We start from the raw sequence: 21,929 nt of genomic DNA, 5'->3' as shown, positions 1-21,929 counted from the left end.
GCGCATGCTCAGTCAGGTTGAGCGAGAGGAAAATGATGGGAGGGCCAAAGTTGGTAAAGTGGAGAGTGCGCATGTGTATTACAGTACCGTCAGGGCAGGGGCGGGGCCACCCGGGTTAGGGGATGGGCTTGGTGAGGGGGCAGAACGAATGCTTGAAGGGCGGGGCTTGCGCGCTTACGCGCATACGCCTCGACTGGTTGCGTAGAGTGCGTGCGTCCGTACGTGTTTGCGTGTAGTCACAGTTCCCGCCATCAGTGGGTTTAGGTGTGCTAGGGAAGAGACCGGCCTCGCAGTCTGAAGCTACGTGAGCCCCCTTCCTTTGGAGCCTCTTGGCCCCTCCCCCTCCGCGGGAACTTCGTGCTTCCGGCAGGCTGGTCGGGAGCTGGGACCCTCTGGCACAGGTAAGTGAGCCAGGACAGCTTCTGAATTTTGAGCCGTTTTCTCCGGCACCCCCCCACCTTGTGCGGTCCGCCCACTCGGCGTCCACTACAGAGTTCGCCCGGCTGCTTCTCAGCCCACCCCCGGTCCTTGGACTCTCCCGGTGCCTTACAGGTGTCCCATTCGAGTGTTTCCTCTTTACTTTCCTTTTCCTTTAATGCAGTCCGTACTGTCACTTGCTTTCTGCATCCTAAACCTGGCCCTCTTCACCAGGGTTTAGGTGGTTTCAGCTTGCCTCCTTGCAAGGCCTGCTGTCTTTACAGGTGACTTAGTTGCCACATATTCATCAAGAACTTGGATGCGATACTCAGTCGCCCTCTTCACCTTTCTTTACTACTTCACTTGGATATTACTCGCTAAAAGGGAGTGTAATTTTAGTCATGCCTTTGGTTGCTACCCGTATCTAGCCATGACACTCACGTTGTTCAGCTTACTAATTTTAAATCAAGATCTGGCGAAAATTAAAAAGGTAATTGGTAATAAAGTTACGTGTCGTTGGAGAGTTGTGCTGTAGTGTTCTTCAGATATTGTTTTGGCGAGTTACAGTACCTAATGAGTCTATACCTGAAAGAGCTAATCTAGAGGGAATGTTAAAGGGGCATTTGGGTTTATTGGGTTAGGTATTAAAGGACGATTATGGGCCAGACAGATAGACACTATTGTGTTTGTATGATAGGTTTGTCATTTGTCATGTTAATATTTGGATGAATATCCAAAAGAATAGTGTTGCATACTAGAAAAGGTAAATGAGGGACTGAAAAACCCAAGGATAGATGTAATCAATTGTCTTGGTAAGAACTTTTGGCAGGATAAAATGATTTGGTTTTGGACTGGGAGTCTCTTCTGTTATCCTTTCATTTTTCTCTAAGTTTTAAATTCTACTATATGTTGATAACTTGGATTTTTTTATTTTCAGTTCTATATTCATCTCAACTTGATTTTTCCCCCCTTAGGAATTTCAAATATGTCACTTTTTTTTTTTAAGATTTATTTATGTAAGTACATTGTAGTTGTCTTCAGACACACCAGAAGAGGGCATCAGATCTCATTACAGATTTGTGAGCCATCATGTGGTTGCTGGGATTTGAACTCAGGACCTTTGGAAAAGCAATCAGTGCTCTTAACCACTGAACCATCTCTCCAGCTCAGTGTGTCACCTTTAAAAACTAGTCTTTTTCTCTGTACCCAAATTCTCTTTTTTCCAGTGTCCACTACCACAAGTGGCATGCCCATTTTGATGCCATTTATTCAGTTATGCTGGGTAGAAGCTAGAGAGGCAGTCTTGATTTCTTCATCCTATGTGTTCATATCCTTCCCAAGTTCTGGTTTACTTCTAGTACATGTTCTGCATCTATTTCTGACCACTTCACTTTTACTTTTCTAGTTCAAGCCACATTCCTTTTTCATATGGACTTGATTTCCCTTGCTCCTATTCTCACCTGTAAAATAGGAGTAAGAGTTTTTATCTTAGCCAGGTAGTGGGAGGCAGGGGCAGACAAGACCAGCTTGGATTACAGAGTGAGTTCCAGGACAGCCAGAGCTACACAGAAAAACCCTGTCTCTAAAAACCAAAAAAGAAAAAATAAGTTCTCACCTTAGTAGATTATTATGACCGTTATAAACTTGGTAAAGCATTGACACATAAAAACTGTTAAGTAAGAATTTATTATTATTGTGATTATGAGTTAAAAAACAGTACTTTTCTATCTGATCTCCCTGGGTTTTGTTTTTCTTCTTTCCTTTTCTTCCCAAACTCACCACTCTGTTTATCCATTCATCCAAATAACATATAATTTCTTTGCTTGAAACCCTTGAGTGACGTTCCCATTGCCAAGGTGCTTATTACGATAAAATTTAAAATCATGTTCTGGGGATACAGTTCAACTGCTGGAATGCTTGCCTAGAATGCATGAATCCCTGGGTTTGCGCTCTAGCACCAAATAAAGCCAACAGAAACAGGAGGATCCAAAATTCACGGTCCTTCTCATATACACCAGCCGACAGCCCCACCCCCCCTTTTTTTAAAGAAAAACATTTCAGATACATAACCTGCTTCTTGCTTACTTCTTTAGTTTCACCTTCAGACCTCTTCCTTTCTTTTACCTAACCTCTAGCTACACTGATTTAATTTATGTAGACACAATGTTTTTTGGTTTATGGCTTTTGCATATTACTCTGTTTATGGATTGTTCCAGCACTAGTGCTACCATCCTTCAATCAACTTGCGCTTTAATTTTCAGTTTAAGTAATACTTTCTCAGAGAAGCCTTGTTGATTTTTTTTCTCCTCTACTCTCAACTCCCAAGTTGGATTAAAGCTACTTTAGGCAGAACCCTATCCTGCAAATACAACTGACCTCTTACACACACATACACACACACACACACACACCCCACAATGTAAAAGTAAAAAATAAACCAAAACAAAACAAACATAAAGCAACTTACTTTCGCATTCACTTCTCAAGAATTGGTTAAATGAATCAAATTGGAAATTGCATAAGCTAGTACTGATCTAAAGTGTAAGATGTACTCTTATCAGATGAATTATTCTGCAAAGACCACATAACATCAAAGGAAAACAGGTAGGAATATGGCTCAGCTGTAGGGTACTTGGTTAGCATGTTGGAAGCCTGAGTCTATTTTAAAATGAGCAGGGGGCAAAGAACAACCAATGGTCTACAGTTAAAGATTTTTTAAAACTTATTCCTGTGTGAATCAGGAACAGGATTGTATGAAATCATGCTGATGTCAGACAATCTAATGGAGGTAAATCTTTTCTTTTGTAAATTAGAGATAAATCTTATTTAGGTAAAAAATTTCTTTCCACTATGACATGAACTTTATCTCTTTGTATACTTCTTGTATGTGATTTTAAAAATTATATTATTGGTGTGGTGTCTGTGTACATGTTCATGCAAACATGCAAGTTGGGTGCATGTGTGTTGATGTGGCCCAAAGACATCTTTCAGGAGTCAGTTCGGTCTTCACTGTTAGATCCAGGGATCAAATTCATGTCATTGGGCTTGGGCAACTAGTTCCTTTTCCTGTTGGGTAGTTCTTTACAGGGTCCTTGAAAATCCGTAGATTAGTTTATATTTTTTAACAACAGGTTAAATTGAGACTAGTAAAGATGAGGGGTTTTTTTTTGTTTTTTGAAACAGGGTTTCTCTGTGTAGCCCTGGATATCTCTCTTTAGACCAGGCTGGCCTCAGACTTACTAAAGATACTCTTGCTTCTGCTCTGAAGTGCTAGGATAAAAGGCTCATGCCACCATACCTGCTTTAAACTGGGTCTTAAGCCACTTCAGGCTCCTAATTCAGAATGTGTTCATTTACAGTGGTATGTACATACTTGCAAGATGAAGTTTCTACAAATAGATGAAACAATTCTTGGTAGATAAGGGAGTCAGTATTAAAGTTTAATAACATGTTTTAGGGCTTTAAGAATTTTTACTGAAAACAATAAAACAGTAAAGTGTTATAGATGTCAAACACAAGCAGTTAGTTTTATTTTCTAGTTTGTAATGATCAAGTAAAAATGTTTACAGTGGAGTTAATAGTATTAGTAACAGGTACTCAACACTGATTATTTTGTTGGAATATACTAGAAGTGTGCCTAAGTTCTTGTGGTTATATGTCATGTGCCTCCCTAATTAGGGAGAAGGCTATAAAAACAGTGTGGACTTTGGTTCTTAAGAAATAAAAAGAATGGTTCTTTAGAAAGATTTTGTAGAAAAGGATTCATTGATGGGAAAAACAAAGTCCTTTGAGAATAGTGTCTGGGAAGTGACTCAGACTTCATTGATGAGAATGACCTATGGTAGTGGTTAAATGTTTGGGTTCCAGCCAGGTGTAGTGGTATGTGCCTGTACTCCTAGTCCTTGAAGAGTGGAAGGAGAAACAGTCGTCACCACTACATACGTACTTCAAAGCAAGGCTAGGTTACATGAGACTGTTTCAAAAACAAAAAACCAAAAAAAAAAAAGCAGGGTTTGGACTTCACTTTTTCTCTTGCTGATTCTATTGTTTCTTTTCTTCTCTTTCTTTTTTAAAGATTTGTTTACTTTTATGTCTTTTTTTTCCCTGCACATATGTATGCATATAACATCTGCCCGGCACCTGTGGAGATGAGAGTGCCACTACCTACCACCCAACTAATTTCTTAATCTCTGAAAGCCTGAGTTTCCTTTTTTTGTAAAATACACTTATAAACCCTATCCTCTAAGATTACTAATATTAAATGAAAGTGTTTCATACTGTACTTAGCACTCTACTTAGTTAATACATGACACTTACTGGGTGGGTGATAGCAAAAAAAAAATGAGAATTTTAATTAATTAATCAACTTATTTGAGATTGGTTCTCATGTAGTCCAGGCTGGCCTTGAAACTCACTGTGTAGCTGAAGATGATCTTTGAACTGATCCTGCTTCTACCTCTCAAGTTCTGGAATTAGAGGCAGGCCAGTTAACCAGATACTGAGGATCAAATCTAGGGTTTCCTACAACCACCCTACAAACTGAGCCATATCCCTATCACAAAGTGAGAAATTTCTAAATTAGGGAAGCACTTTTTCAAAGATAGGGGCTAAAAGATATTGAATATGTGAGAATGAGGTTAAAGTTTAGCAGTTGAGACTTGAGGGAAAGGATAAATATAGGGAAATCAGGCCAAGCATAATGGCACATGCCGGGCTGGAGAGATGGCTCAGTGGTTAAGAGCACTGACTGCTCTTCCAGAGGTCCTGAGTTCAATTCCCAGCAACCACATGGTGGCTCACAACCATCTGTAATGAGATCTTGATGTCTGTTATGTCTAAAGACAGCAACAGTGTACTCATATAAAATATATAAAATAAATAAACCTTAAAAAAAAATAATGGCACATGCCTTTAATCCCAGCACTCTGGAGGCAGAGGCAAGTGGACCTCTGAATTTGAAGCCAGTCTGGTCTAAAAAATAAGTCTAGGACAGCCAGGGCTCTGGCACACAGAAAAACCCTTTCTTAAAAAACAAAAAACCCAAACCAACCTAAAACAACCAGGGAAATGGAGGAACAGTAGCTGGTCAGGCGCTATGTTGTCCTCATTTGTTTCTCCTGCTACACTGTCTTCTAACTGGAGTAAATCAGTGAATTTTGTCCAAATGAACAGATGAGTTCAACATTGCTCTTGTTGTATTCAGGTTTATGGTAGAATTTCAGAGAAACCTAGGCTTAGAGGTTTAAGAAATTAAAATTAAGAAAGAAATTTTTGTTGTTCTGAGAGCTTTCAAAAAGGTAAGTGAGGTGAGGATCTCTTTTCCCACCTTTAAAAACTACAGCTCAACATACCTTAGAAGCAGCCTTTAAGATACTTATGATGTAACAATGTTTCTAAAGTCAACAAAGGTACTTTTTCACTGACTTAGTTTCAAAATCTAGTAGCAATAAATAAAAGGAAGACGCAGGGTGATGGACTTGAAAGGCTCTTCTTACAATTCCTCATTCTCTACTGCAGACACATCCCTATTTTGTGAAGGGTGGAAAGTCTTGCATTATATTTTGAATATTTTCAGTAAGTGATCTTTAAATGAGTCTTTTTTTATACACATGATTTGTTTTCTTGAGTTTTAATTTCATATGTTGAAAGTTTTTAAAGCATACTTATATTTTCTTTAGCTGAGTTGATGACTCCTGGAGGGACCACTGGTAGAGCTGAAGAATATGAATAGTTTCTCAAGAAAAGTACATTGCTTTTGGCACAAGAAGCAAAATAACTGTGAATTATTATCACGTGGAATTTTTCAGTAAAAATCACTGAAAAGTAAGTTGGTTTTGTTTTGGTTCTGTTTCCAGTATTATGCAAATAGGCAAGAATTGGCAGTTTTTAATGTTTACTGTGTAATTATACTTTTAATGCCTCTAATATGTGTGCATTTAAGTAACAACACAACATATACACGTAGTCTGCAATATGAGCTTGCATGGAATGAATGCTCAAATTTGGATAGTAATCAATTATGAAGTAGTTTAGAAAAAAGAAAATGTTTTTAGCATACTTAGAATTCATTTTAATTTTCTTTTGTTCTATGTTACTTTAATAAGGGAATTAGTGTTAGAGTTCAAGGAATTCCTGTTGACAGAAAGTTTAACTATTGCTAGACACAATGATTCACTTTTAGGTGGGGGGCTAAGACAGGAGAATCCCTGAGTTTGAAGCTATCCTATACCATACAGTGAGTTCTAGACCAAACTGATACAATGTAAGGCCCTGTCTCAAAAAAATGTTTTTTCTTTTAAAATTGTTTTTATACGTACTTCAGACTGAAAAAGAAACTCTTTTAAGCAAGGAGGCCAAGCTCTGATATCATGAGTGTTCAGAAGTGGCTGCTGTTCATCTGTTCAGTACAAAAGGGGGCACTGAGCATATTAAAGTCTGATTGTTCTTATTCTCTAATTTTATGTATCTTTCAGTTTTTTCATTAGAAGAAAACAAAGTTGTTTGCGAAGTGATTAAGAAAAAGTTCAACACATAAAGTTATGAATTAAAATTTTTAAACTCATAACCAAAATTTGCATTTAAAATTAGACAAAAATAAGATTTTTTTTAAAAATGTCCTGTATATTTTAGTAAACATGAAATTTTATCTCTGTAAGTTTTATTTAATTATGATTTTTTAATTGAATGTAAAGATAATTGTGCTTTACATTCCCTTTTGGTACCTTAACCAATAATAAGATTGAAAGAATTTGATAAGACATAAAACTTCTTAAAGGGAGAAGAATAAGAAAAGATGAAAAAATTTATAAGATCTAAAACGTTTTTTTGAGATGGACTTACTAATTGTCTTTGATCTGTACTTGTTGTATAAGCTAAGTCCATGTTTATCTTCCAAGTGCTGGGACTTGTAGTGCTACCATGCCTAGCTTGTTCATCATTTTGAACCCCGATACTTTATGAGATTAAAGAACATATTCCCTATCTTAAAGTAGTATAGACAGAAACAAAGGTATAAACAGCATTTATAATAGTGTCAAAAGTGTCTCCATAAGCACAACATATAACAGGAATATGGAAAAGGTTTTAAATAATTAACCTCAGAGTGGTTACGAGGAAGAGAACCAGTGAAAAGTAGTCAGGAAGCTTACCAAGGGTAACATCTAAGTTGATCCTTGATTTTAGAACCAAGGGAAGTAATTAAGGCAGATTTGGGAAAGGAGAATAAATCAAATATATATATATATATATATATATATATATAGACATGACCACAGTATGTAAAAGTTCAGTGTCATGAGAATACATGACTTTGGGAAAAGTTTTTAGTTGAAAAAGCTGGAGTGAGGGGCACTTACTGGGAATGGATAATCGGACCTGGATCACCAGGCTTTGATGTCATGTTAATGAAGTTGTATTTTATTTTGAGGAGAGTGAAAGGTCATCCAATAATACTAAGATGGAGAGTGATTCTATTTAATTTGTGTTTACTTATAAAGTTGCCTGAGGGGCTGAAGAGATGGCTCAGTCATTAAGAGCACTAGCTGCTCTTCCAGAGGTCCTGAGTTCAATTCCCAGCAACCACAAGGTGGTTCAGGACCATTTGTAATGAGATCTGATGCCCTCTTCTGGTGTGTCTGAAGATAGCTACAGTGTAATCATACATATAACATAAATAAAAAAAAAAATTTTAAGTTGTCTGAAAAGACATGTGGAATTAGAATTCATAGAATTTTGACCTCCCATTTCTAGTTCGGTACCAAAATATTATACAAGAAGGTCAAAGCTAGTGATTCTGGCTTAGGAAGCTGGTATAGGAGAAGAAAAATGTATCCTTTCTAATCCTGATAGAAAAAATGGAAAAAGCCTCAAGGACTTGATCAAACAGTAGAGCCACAAATAATTGCTGAAATGTATTACAAGTGTAGGTTGCTTATTTAGCTTTCTATAAGGTTACTAGTTTGAGCAAAATGACACATGAATAGGCAAATCTATAGATAATAAATTACTTTGAAGTTATATATTTAGTAAATTGCTAATATTTAAATGTGGCTACAGCTGGCCCTCAGAAATTTTTGAGGATGTGAATAAAGAGCATTGACATTTAAAAATGTTTTAAAATCTCTTTTAATTCCTAGTTACTTTCTGTGCAATAACTATTAGGCTTTGAACTAGAGGACCCCAGACTAGTCATCTTCTGCCTGCAGGTGAATTATGTTTGATTTGTAGCTTTTGAAAGTAAATTAGAATTTATAGCTTATGATATAAAATAAGTTGTTTTATAAAAAGTTCATTTTCATGAAGAAAAAATAGGTGATCTGGCAAATTTGGCTCATGTGCTAGTAGATTTGGTAGCACTTGTACATGTTTTATCTACCCAAGCCATTTCTTTACCTAGCCAGCACTACAGATGGTTGATTTGTAACTTGTGTCAACATGGGATTTATTGAGGTCTTTGGAAAAGATACTATACAGAAGGAATAATTCAACTTGGATGCTAACTCCATAAATATTAATAGTACTATCAGCTGAGTAGTATATGTGTTATTTCTTTCCCCCTAACATTGTTTGCTGTGCACTTTATGGTTGGCAGCACTAATAGCAGAGAAAGAAATTACAAGTTAGTGACAGAATTGGCTCCCAATTTCTAGACCTATACTGTCTTTTCTGTTTTCCAGTTGAGCTATCTAAGCAGTAATAGTGTTCAAATGAGGTTTAATTTATAAACTTATAAGCAAAAACCTATTTTAGAGACTCTGTTTTAGGATTTGAAAATACATAAAAAATTTGATTTAACAATTTTAGATACTTGCACATTTATATATATATAGTACTATTTGGTAACATCTCCTATTACTGTAATTTTACTTGCTGACTTTTGGCAAAGCTAGTTGCGGAGTATTAGCCTATTAATGACTGCTATAAGCCATTTATAAGTATTAGAAGTTCATTCAAGAGGTTGGGAAGATGATTCAGTGGGTAAAGTTGGGTAAGTCTCAATGACCAAGCCTGATGACCTGAATTTGAATTTCCAGAACTCACTAAAAACCTGGACAGACTGTGTACATATCTGTAATCCCAGCATACTTCTACAGGAGATAGGAGGCAGAGACAGAATCATAGGAAGTTTATGACTTCATTAGCCTGCAGGATGCAGCAGTGAACAAAAGAGACCTTGTTTCAGACAACTGCTGTACATATGTACCTCTATTCAAGCACACACATACACACACATAATTCATTCTGGAAACTTGAATATTTGTCTAAAGTTAAATTGCTTTATAGGAATGGTAATGCTGAATATTGGGTTAGGGAGGGAGGAAGATGTTGTTGTTGTTAGAGATTAAATGATTTTTTTCTAATGTATTCTGGATGTTGAACTAGTTTGTTTATTCCTAGTATTTGAAATTCATTTGATATATGGCGTACATGTGAATATACTTACCGCTGACTAAGTTATGTTGGGGTGAAACTCCAGATTCTAAGAAATGGAGTCAGTGGAGTTAATTTTTAACCTGAATTGAATTCAAACTCTATTATATAAAAAGAAAAGAATGAGTACTTTAATGGTAAAGTCACCTAAATTGAGAATGGAGTCTCTATTTCTAATTGCCATGTCAGCTAATTTATGAATCGTGCAGGATACAAAGTACAGTTGCCAATAGATACAGAGAAGCATGTCCAGAAGAAATGAAGATAATTACATTCCACCTGCCTTAGGTGTCTATATTATCTGTATTCTTCATCTGATCAAGACCTTTGAGTATGAGGATGCAGAGATAAAAGATTTATTGAACTGGAAAACTGTATAAATGATTCATTAAGTATTAATCACTTGTAATTTTTTGTTTTTCTTCTTTAGAATTCATCAGGTGAACATATATTTTTGCTTTTTAATTTGGTTAAAAGCAATTTATTTTTAAAGAAAATATGTCTCCTCTGAAGATATATGGTCCTATCAGAATTCGAAGTATGCAGACTGGGATTACAAAGTGGAAAGAAGGATCCTTTGAAATTGTGGAAAAAGACAATAAAGTCAGCCTGGTAGTTCACTACAACACTGGAGGAATTCCAAGAGTATTTCAGGTATAACAAATTTTGATTTGGACTGGTTCCTTAGTGAATTCTTTTAGTAAATAGCGTTAATGTGTCAGAGTTATAGGAAAGTGACCCTGCAAGGCTTCCTACTTCAGAACACTAGAACTTTTATGTACCTATTTTATAAATTCCTCAGTAGTTTTGTGGATTTAATAAAGTAGTCACCATTTAAGAAAGTAGTTACCATTGTTGCAATGAAAACTAATGGGAAAGAATTTAGAGAGGTTTGGGTACCAAATATTTAGCTATTTCAAATCTATATTAACAGTCATGAACAGTGATTGCATATCTATATGCAATCTTAAGAAGGAGAGGCAGGAAGATTAGCAGTTCAGTGTTATTTTGGGCCACATAACAAGTTTGAGGCTAGCCTTGATTATATGAAACCCTGTCTCAAAAACTAACATGGCATGAACTGTAAGCTAAAATCCAGCCCCCCCCCCACTCCCCGGAAAACAACAAAATAACAATAAATAAACCCTATTAGGCCTGCCAGCTGTGGCAGCACACTTCTATGACCTCAGCATTTTGGAAGCTGAGCCAGTAATACTTGTAATGCAAGGCCAGCCTGGGCTTCAGAGGCAGAACCCAGATGAAGTTGGGCACATATCACAAAGTGATAGGGCCATGAGAACCTGTCTAGGGAAATGGGGAGCTAAATATGAGCTCAGTGGTTACACTTGCCTAGTGTGCTCAGTACCTTGGATTCAATTACTAACATCTTACACACACACACACACACACACACACACACACACACACACACACACACACACATCAGGGTGATCTGAGTTGATTCTCCCTTTTTTTTCTTTGAAGTAATTGCTAGATTTATTTAATGGGATGTTTTTTTAGTGTCTTCTAAAACTTAGTACATAGGTAAGTACTATGATAGTACTATGTACTAAGCTTTAGAAGACACTAAATAATTCTATCATATGTCATAGATTTTAATGGATGATTGTTCAGGTCATCTTTATAGCTTTATAATTTTTGATGTTTTGGGTTTTTGTTTTGTTTATTTGTTTTAGAAGAGGGCATCAGAACTCATTAGAGATGGTTGTAAGCCACCATGTGGTTACATATGGGAATTGAACTCAGGACCTCTGGAAGAATAGATGGTGCTCTTAACTGCTGAGCCATTTATCCAGCCCCCTTACAGTAACACACTATAACTTCTAACTGTAAAAATGTCAAGGTTCTTTGTTACTTATCACAATCATTAAAAAGATAGTTATTAGGCCAGCAAGGTGACTTAGTGGGTAACAGCACCTGCCACCAAACTATGTGTTCTGAATTTGTTCCTTAAGACCTAGAGGGTAGAAGAGTGTCAGTTCCCACAAGTTACCTGCTGACCTGCACACACATATGTACACACAAAAAATATAATAAGAATTTAAATAGTTAATCTTTATCTTCTGAACTACTCTGTGGAACACAGGGCTGCTGCTATTTGTGTAGTTGAATTTAAGAAAACATCTTTGCATGAAAACACATTTCTATAATAATCCCAGCATTTGGGAAGCTCATGTAAGAGAATCACAACTTCAGGCCTAGCCTGGTCTGCCTGGTGATTTTTGAGGCCAATTTGAGGTACATAGTAAGATAGTGTCTCAACAAAACAAAACAAAACAAAAACAAACAAACAAAAAAACAGGATCTGGAGAGGTGACTCAGTGATTAAAAGCACTAACTGCTCTTGCAAGAGTCATGTGTTCAGTTCCCATCACCAACATAACAGCTTACAACTGCCTGTAATTCCAGTTCCAAGGTATCCAGTGCCCTCTTCTGGCTTCTGCAGCACTGTCCATCCATATAGTATGCATTCATACATGTGAACAAAAATTCATGTTCTTAAAAGTAAGTAACACAACTGTAACTTCAGTTCCAGGGCATCCAATACCTTTATCTGGCCTCTAAGGGTACCAGGCAAGAAACATAACATGAAAGCAGAATACCCATACATATAAAAATAAAATACATACTAAAAATTTATATTTATTATTTAGTTTTCAAAGAAATATATGTTAAGCTTTATGCTCGAGTTTTATTGAATAAATTTTCTCTTTGTACTTTTAAACTATGAAAGTAAGTTGCTTATACTTTTGTGTATCACATATATTCTGTTTAGGTATAGTGGTACATACTTGTAACTCCAGCATTCAGGAGCTCGAGTCGGGAAGAACTGAGGCCAGATAGACTGGACTTTACTATGTAGTAGGCTCAAGGCCAGCCTGTTATATAGTGAGATTGTCAAAACAAAGATCAGAGAAATTGCTGAGAGGGTAAAAGTACATATCAACCAATTACCACAGGCTGTCCTCTGACCTACATTGGCATGTTGTTGTAACCCTCCTCCCCTAATACTCACAAAATGAATAAGATGTAATAAAAAGTTGGTTTGAAAAGCTAAATGTGAGCTGTGTATGATGGCGTGCATATTTAATTCCATTACTTAGGAGGGCAGAGGCTTGGTAGTTAAGAACACTGCGAATTTAGAATTTAGAGGCCAGTCTGGTCTACATAGTGAGTTCCAGGCCAAGTAGTCTATATAATGGGACCCTATATTTAAAAAAAAAAGAAAGAAAGAAAGAAAGGTTCGGTGGTTAAAAGCACATACCTCTCTTGCTACAGACCCAGTTCAATTCCTAGTAGTCATGTGGAGCAGCTCATGACTGCCTGGAATTCTAGCCTCAGGGAATGCAATGCCTTCTGGCTTCCACAGATGCCAGTACATGCCCATACTCAGACACACATGCATCCTTGTAATTAAACATAGAATAAATCTTTTTACAAAAGGTATATATTGGAGTTAAATTTATCAAGAAAGGGGAACTCTTTTGGATGAAGGGAGAAGTTGAAACAAATGTATGAAGGTTAGCAGTTTTTAAACAACTTTATTTTAATTTGCTGGATATTTTGGACAAGAAGATAATTTTTCTTTCTTTTTATTAGCTAAGTCATAACATTAAAAATGTGGTACTACGACCTAGTGGAACAAAACAAAGTCGCCTGATGTTGACTTTACAAGATAACAGCTTCTTGTCTATCGACAAAGTACCAAGTAAGGATGCAGAGGAAATGAGGTTGTTCCTAGACGCAGTTCATCAAAACAGACTTCATGCAGGTAAGTACCAGTCATCTCATGAGTCATTCGGTGGAGTGTTTGCCTAGCACGCACAAGGCTCAAGTTCAGCACATAGAAACCAAGCATGGTGGTCATGTATGTAATCCCAACACTTTAGTCGAGGAAAGAGGATCAAAGTTTAAGATCATCCTTGGCAATGTGAGTTGTATGAGATTATGTGAGCTCAGGCCATTCTAAGCTATGTGAGAAAGAATATGATCACTGCACACCAGTATTCCTGATGGAAAAATCCTCAACTAAGTACTATTGAACTGAGTCAAATGGCACAATACAAGAATTATGTTAAATTTATTTCTGGAATGTTAGAATAGTACAGCATGAAAATCAGTCTATATATATAAAATGTAAATATTAACAGAAGGAAGGACAAAAAACAATCATCTCAATGTTTAAAAAATAACAAAATTTAATGTTCTTTGATAATAATACTCTAAATAAACTATGGGTAGAAGAAAATTATTTCAGCATGATAAAAGGATTTGCATGTTAAGCCCACAGCTAACACACTTAAGAGCAAAATCCGAAAGCCTTTTCTCAAAAATCAGTAACAATATAAGGATGTTTGTTCTTACCAGTTCTGTTCAGTATAGCCCTTGAGATCTTAACAGAGCAACTGGACAATGAAGAAAAAAGGGGTGTTCAAATTGAAAAGAAGGAAGTAAATACCTCTGTTCACTGGTTGCCTTTATCTTTTTTTTAAGGTTTATATATATATATTTAAAAAACTTCCTTTGATCAAGGCTTGTAACACGGAAAGATTTGTCAGATAAAATGGAAAGTTTCCAATACATCAAAACATAAACCTATAAGTCATCATAAATACAATACCCAATAGTAAAAACCACAACAGCAAATTCACACCATCCCTGTAACAGTCATGAACTGATTTCACATGCTTCTGACAGATGGCAAAACGGCCTGCTGGATGTCAAGTACACTAGGACTTTAAGGTCACACTCATCTCACAGGGCTGTGGCATTGGTGGCTCAACTCCAGAAGCAAAGCAGGTGCCAGCACATTCAAACAGTGTATCCTTTACATATCAAAGCGAGAAGTAAGAAAGCAGCATGGTCACACTATCAGAAAGATGGTAGGGAGTAAGGACAGCTGTGTAAAGCTCGAGGCCGAGAGGTGGTTTGCTGGCTTCATTTCTTTGGCTTCTTGGGCAGTGGCCACTGGAACAGTAAGATGTGAGGTTCTGGTTCATGGATCATATAGTGGACCCATCCCTGACTCTGCTGAACACCAAGATTTCTCCATTCAGATTTAGACATCAAATGGGTTTTGGGGACCAGCTTGGCTATGTCCTTGGGCAACATGACATGCCAGTACCTCAAACTCGTATTTGTCTGAATAGTAGATTTGTTTGTGAGACATGACTGTTCTGCCCGAGGGTGCTCAGCCCCGCACTGCAGGCCTCCAGACAACTCCCAGCAGCACGCCATCTGTTTTCTTTTTAAGTGTGACACATGAATGGAGTGGAGGTGTAGCTCTGGTGGAACAGGCACTTAGTTTGTACAAGGCCCTGCACTCTCCCTGTCCACAAAGAACAAAGATATAGCAATGGGAGTTTTCTTATCTTTAGTTCATGTATTAGTACACCACTCTCGTAAAATAAGGTTTTTGTTGGTTTCTATTTAGTAGTCATTTGTTCATACCACCAGTCTTGAACTACATTAACATAAGCATTAACACTACTGAGTTCAAGTATAGTGAGATGGCAAATGCCTGCTGTCCCGGCACCTAGGAAACCTTGTTTAAAAACAGTGTATTAACTAACTCTGTTGAGGAAAGGATAGAAGAGAAAGAACAGGAGGGAGGTGTACAATAATGTACTTGTAACTATCACTAAAGAGGCAGCAGGATTGTGAGTTTGAAGCCAGCCTGGACTGCATAGCAAAATCCTGTCTCAAAAAAGCATTTGAATATAGCACAGTTTAAGATCTTACACATTGGGAACATTGCCCATCATATTAATTGAATCACAGTCCTAAGAATTAAAATGTGAGCTGGGTGGTTGTAGTGCCTTTGATCTTAGTTGGAGGTAGATGAAGGTCAAGGCCAGGACAGCTTGGGCTACATAGACCCTGTCTCAAATAACAAATAAATGAATAATAATAATAATGTGCTTTAAAAAATGTGGGTAGCAAACCATGTCTTTAAATGCATTGAGAGCTGTTTGTTCCTAAACACTGATCTTGGTAGCTGCATGAGGAAAACAAGATAAACAGTCCATATTTGTAGAGTGCCTTGAGCTTTTGTAAACAAGTATGGATATATATATATTTGGAGTAGAAATTATTCTACTAGGTAATTTTTTTAACTAAAATTTTTTTAGCTACATTTATTTTCTTTGTGTATATGTGTGTGAACTAATTCACTATGACACAGTATGCATACATGTGAAGAGTTGGTTTTCTCCTTCCATTATATGGGTTCCAGAGGTGGTTTAAGCTTGGTAACATGTGCCTACACAAACACACAAATAATACAAAATAAACAAAAGGTAATGTTTTTTAAATAAAAACTGTAACTGTTAATGTTTCTGATATTTTATTGACATTGGTATAGGATTAATGCTTAAGTTACAATGATATGTTTCTCCATCGTATTAATTGTAAAATACTATGTTTGAGAATTTCTAGCACTTTCTTGTAAATTTTTATATCGTTCAATGGTCTCACCCTTTTGTGGTATTTATTCTTTTACCGGAGCTTTTATTTCTAAATGTTGCTATGTATTTTGTTTATACATTCTGTCAGGAAAAAAAATGGAATGTTTTGTCTTTTTTCCTCTTATTACTTTCATCTCCATATTATTACATAACAATAATAAAGATTAATATTTTTACTAACTTACATGGCTTATTCATTTTTGTCCCAGCTATGAAATCTTCTCAAGGTTCTGGTAGTTTTGGAACTATTCTGGGCAGCAGGGCCTCTCAGAAGGAAACTAACAGACAGCTTTCTTACTCGGACAATCAGGTATGTTCATTTAAATCGTCTTAGCTTTTTAAAAACTTGACTAGAACAGTTATACTAAGTAGCAAAATAGTATGGACTTTAGGTGACTTAAAGTGTCACAGTGGCGCTTTAGCATACATAACCTCTTATCACTTTGTTTTTATAAGCAATTTCTTTGATTTTATCCAATTTTACCTTTTTGTTGTTGTTTTGGCTGTTTGTTTTGAGACACATTTTCTCTGTGTAGTCCTGACTATCCTGGAACTAGTTCTGTAGACCAACTGGCTTCCAATTCAAGAGGTCCACCTGCCTCTGTCTTCCAAGTGCTTTGAACAGCCACTACTGATGCCTGTCTTACAATTCAATTTTACCTTCTTACATAGTTTCTCTAAACACACAGTTTTACTTAACAATTGTTTTATGTCCCATGGTCATCAGTATAGTGTAGTTTTTATGAAGAAGGATTTCTTATTTAAAATCTGGCTTGTAGTACTGCCACTTATATGTGTCATTGGTTAAGCTCCTCAAGTTTCCTGAGCCTCAGTACCTCTCTGTAAAATGGAGACAACACCAACATCTTAAAAGTTTGAGACAGCATCTGTAAAAAGGGCGAGCTGCATACTGTACGACTAGAGACCACCTCTCAGTTTTGCTACTTCTTTGATGCCTTTGGGTCTGTTTACATTATGAATGTTGCCTTTACACTATGTAACACCACACTTTTATTGAGATCGTCCCTTTGATTTGAAAAAGACTTTTGCTTATAGTATTCTGCAAGTTGTGAGACTTGGTGTGCACCAGTAAATATTCTTATAGCTGTTTAGCAATTACTGTGTTTCTTTTCATTGCTTTGCAAAGGAAAGCCAGGTATAAAATCAGAAACTTCAAAGCTCTTCTGTAAATTTATTTGTACAGAGAGATGATTATACTTGCTAGGTTGAACAGTAATAAAGAGTTAAATGACTTTTAGGTTCTTTTCATGGTTTGTTTTTAGAGTTTTAAAATTTTGCATTTAGAGTAAATGTCTGTGTGCGTATGTGCCACTTACATACATCTGGTAGTCAGACATAGAATAATTTTCACACCATATGCATCCTGGTGATTGAATTTTAGGTTATCAGGCTTCATGAGAGGTGCACAGGGTCAGCTAGAGATTTCTGTTTTGTTTTTTGGTTTTTGAGACATGTTCTCTCTGTGTGTAGTTCTGGCGGTCCTAGCTTCAGACTCGGAGATCCTCTTTCTCTTTCCTTTGCCTCCCAGTACTGGAATTGATGGTATTGACCACCTTCCCTGCATGACAATGAAGATAATTGTTATCATGAGAGAGTGTGTAGGGAACAACCAGTTATACAGCTAGAACCAGTGTGTTTTTGGGGAAGGAGTGGAGGAGTCTGCCCTTTTTGAAGTATATTTTGAGGTGAACAAATTTATAGTTAGAAATTTAAATGCTGAAATGTTAAAATGTTTAGGAGATATGAATGTTTTGGGTTTTATTTTGTTGTGGATTTGTTTGTTTCTTTTGAGCCTTTGTTTGTTTCTCTGTGTAGCCTTAGCTGTCCTGAAACTCATTCTGTAGACCAGGCTGCCCTTAAATCCAGAGATCCACCTGCCTCTGTCACCCTAGTGCTGGGGTTAAAGGTGTGCACCATCACCACCCAGCAATAAATGTTTTACCTCTATAAACATCTATAATATTAATTCTACACAGTTTTCTATATTGTAATTCAATCTTTTTGGAACTAGAGTTACATGTAGTTGTGAGCTGTCTGATGGTGGGTACTAGGAACCAAACTCTATTTGCAAGAACATTTAACCCTCTTAACCCTTGGGCCATATCTTCAGTACCTCATTGTAGGTTCAGATGTAAAATACTTTTATGGTCAAAATTTCAACCCATAAAGAGCTGGAGGGTTGGCTTACCAGTTAAGAGCATTTGTTGCTGTTGCCAGAAGACCTGTGTATAATTATAAGAACCCATATGTGGCTCACAACCATCTGTAACTTCAGTCTTTGGCAATTTGTTGTCCTCTTCTGACCTCTGTGGGCACCAGACACACATGTGATGCACAGACATGAATGTAGGCAAAGCATAAAACAAATGAATAAATTAAGTAAATAAGCTAATTAAATTTGTTTTAAACAACAATAATGGCCTAACAGCTAGTAAGCTACCAAGTATATAATTAAAAAGAATAGAGAAAGAAGGGAAGAAGAGCAGATTGGGAAATAGGTAGTGGAATTCAGTCCCAGAATCACATAATTCTTAATGTTACTATATAAATGTCAACATCACTGGCTGAATGTTCATTTCAAATGTTACTTCTCACAAGTGTTCACATTACTGCACTAACCATTCATTAGGTAGGGAGCGGATAACAGTAATGGTTCTCTGTCTGTCTATAAAATATTTTATGGTAGTACTTTTTGGTTTAATTTTTTTTAATTTTATGTGTATGGTCAGTTTGCCTACGTGTATGTGTACACCATGTGTGTATTTTGGTGCCTTTGGAGGCTAGAAAATGCCAGCAAATTCCCTGGAACTGGAGTGTTTCAGATGGTGTTTTCTGCCATATGAATGCTAGGACCTGAACCTGGGTTCTTTAAAAGATCAGCCAGTGCTCTAACTTTTGTGTCATCTCTCTTAACTCATTAATCTATGTTTTTAATGTTACTTTGATTTATAAACTGGAGATTTTTATATTTTGTGGTGTGTGGGCTTGAATTTAGAGCCTTTTGCAAACTTGTAGGTGCTTTGTTGCTGAGCCACACCCATTAATTAACCTTGAAAATACACCACTCATTTTAATTTAGCTTTACAAACATTCTGAGATTTATTTTCTGTCCTGAGGTCATAATTCTATAAAAGGGAAGTAATTTGGATGTATGTTCCATAAAGGAATCATAATTTTTCCTCACCTTTTTTTAATGTACATTGGTGTTTTGCCCTACATTCATTTCTGTGTAAGAGTCTTGAATCTTGCAGTTACAGACAGTTTTGAGCTGCCATGAGGGTGCTAGTAATTTAAGCCAGATCCCCTGAAAGAGTAGTCAGAGCTCTTAACCAATGGACCATTTCTCTAGCCCTGTCACTTTTTTCCCACAATGTATTCATTTTAGTATATGTGAGTATTTTTTCTGTTCTCTACATGCATGCTTGGTGCTATGGATAGTTCTGAGCCACCATATGGGTGCTGAGAATTGAACCCAAAGTACTGTGCAAGAGCAGTAAGTGAGCTCTTAACCACTGAGCCATCTCTTTGGTCTCAGAATTATATAGTTTTTAATGTCAATACATAAAACACCATTGGCTGAACATTGATCTCAAATGTTAATTCTCACATATGTTCACATGACTGCACTGACCATCCTTGAATAGATCCTTAATTCATTTGTCAGCTTATCTTCTTTCTCCCCATTGTTGTATGTCTGCTTTATTTCTCAAATTGACTCCGTCAAGAACCATGTGGCTTTAATGTGACCTCACCTCCATCCTTTTTTTTTTTTTTTCCCTTTCATGGTTCTAAGGCTTTGAGCATGTCAAACATGTAACACTGAACTACATCCCCAGACCTTATCTTCATTTCATATCGTAAGCTGGATTTATTTTTTCCACAAAGATCACTATGCGTACTGATCACTAGAACATGTCTTTCTTTGGTTTTATTTTTTATTATTAAAAAAAAAATACACGCAGCTGCGCGTGTGTGTGCATGCGTGTGCGCACACACACACACTATCTCTCTCTGAAACCCAAGGCAGACCTGGATACAGAAGGTAAGAACCAAGAATGATACCTGGTGCATGCAGTTTCAGTACCTGGGAGACCAAAGCATAAGAATCCTTGTAAGCGCAGAAGTAGCTTGGACTACATACTGATTTCAGACCAATCTAGACTACAAAGTGAGACTAGGTGTTTGTGGAGTTGGTTCTCTTCCTTACATTTTACATGCTTCTGGGAATCAAATTTGGATCACCAGGCTAACATGGCAAGTGCCTGAATTATCTCATCAGCTGGCCCCAAGAGTTTTAAGTTTAAAAGAGTACTATGAGAGAATTAGATGTTTATAAGCCAAGCACTTGAGGAGGCCAAGGCAAGAAAATGGTGAATTCTAGGCTATCTGGAATGACAGAGCAAAATTCTTTCTCAAAATCATAAACAAACTACAAGAAAATGGTTGTCAAACTCAGTTTCTCATACTTGACTGTTTTATAGAATCTCCTGGAGATCTTTTATAAATATATTCATAGGTGCTGAGCATGAAGCTCAGTGGTAGTGTTCACAGGGTGTCACTCACAGAGGCATGATTTCACAAGGTGAGTCTTATACCAGAGAGATTGGACTAGAAATGAATAACCTGGGTGTACTTTTTTTTTAACTCTCCATAAAAAAAAGTTGCTCTGAAAAAATTAAACTTGAGCTGGTGATGCAGCTCAGTTTCCAGAAGACTTGTCTAGCATCAGCCAGATACAGTGGTGCATGTCTATAGTGTTAATACTATGGAGGTAGTAGCTGGAGGGCCAGTTCTAGATAAGCCATATGCTGCTAAACTTGGCAAGTTTGAGGTGGTCCTGGAGTTTATATGCGGTCCTGTGTCAAATATGTTTTCACTTAAGTCAAAGATTTAACTGTTCCACATTTTATTCTTACAGGCCTCTTCAAAAAGAGGAAGTTTAGAAACTAAAGACGAAGTTCCATTTCGAAAAGTTCTTGGCAGTCCTGGTAGAGGACCGATTAAGACTGGAACTGGAACTGGAATGGCTGTTTCCCGGACTGTTCCTTCTTTGACGCTGACCTCAACACCTCTTAGATCAGGATTATTAGAGAATCGGTAGGAAAGACTTTATTAGTCCTTCAGAACCTGTTTATAAGTGTTGTTTGGGATTTTGAGGGATTCGAGGATAAGAAAGCAACAAGTATAGAACACAATTTTCATGTATAATTACAAGTGTTTGTCATCAGTTTATGTCAGTGACGTGTACTGAGCATGAAGACAAACGGCATATTAAGTAGACTGTAAAGAATCAGACTATTGTTTTTCTATCTTTGAGCATGTTTTAAATTTTTTTGTGTGGATGTGGGTGTATAGATACATGTGTACATTTGTACATGTGTGTGAAAGCCACAAAGCAACTGGGGGGGGTTAATTCCTAAGATTATCTACCCACTTTTTTGAGATCAGGCTTCTCACTGGCTTGGAGCTTATTAGCAAGGCCCAGGAACTGTCCCAGCACTAGGGTCATAATCACATACTCTCAAATCTATCTTTCGTATGGGTCTTGTGCTTTACTAAGTGAAACTTTGTTCC

At 36.9% G+C, this 21,929-nt stretch overlaps 1 protein-coding gene and 1 pseudogene across 2 annotated transcripts in view; one reads left to right on the top strand and one right to left on the bottom strand.

The window, feature by feature from the left end:
- The first annotated feature begins 266 nt into the window (after positions 1–266).
- Positions 267–21,929, top strand: part of USP37 (ubiquitin specific peptidase 37) — a 66,157-nt gene continuing 44,494 nt past the window's right edge. The window contains exons 1-6 of the mRNA XM_080933386.1: positions 267–401; positions 6,096–6,240; positions 10,277–10,500; positions 13,468–13,639; positions 16,544–16,644; positions 21,274–21,452. Coding sequence (XP_080789512.1) covers positions 10,345–10,500; positions 13,468–13,639; positions 16,544–16,644; positions 21,274–21,452 — 608 coding nt within the window. The 5' untranslated portion in view covers positions 267–401; positions 6,096–6,240; positions 10,277–10,344. The remainder of the gene's footprint in view (positions 402–6,095; positions 6,241–10,276; positions 10,501–13,467; positions 13,640–16,543; positions 16,645–21,273; positions 21,453–21,929) is intronic.
- Positions 14,806–15,037, bottom strand: LOC308433061 (cyclin-dependent kinases regulatory subunit 1-like; annotated as a pseudogene). Its single transcript has one exon. The product of its transcript is annotated as a cyclin-dependent kinases regulatory subunit 1-like (transcript).

Source organism: Micromys minutus, assembly GCF_963924665.1.
Source record: "Micromys minutus genome assembly, chromosome: 19".
NCBI classification, from domain to species: Eukaryota; Metazoa; Chordata; class Mammalia; order Rodentia; family Muridae; genus Micromys; species Micromys minutus.
This window is presented reverse-complemented; position numbering and strand designations above follow the sequence as displayed.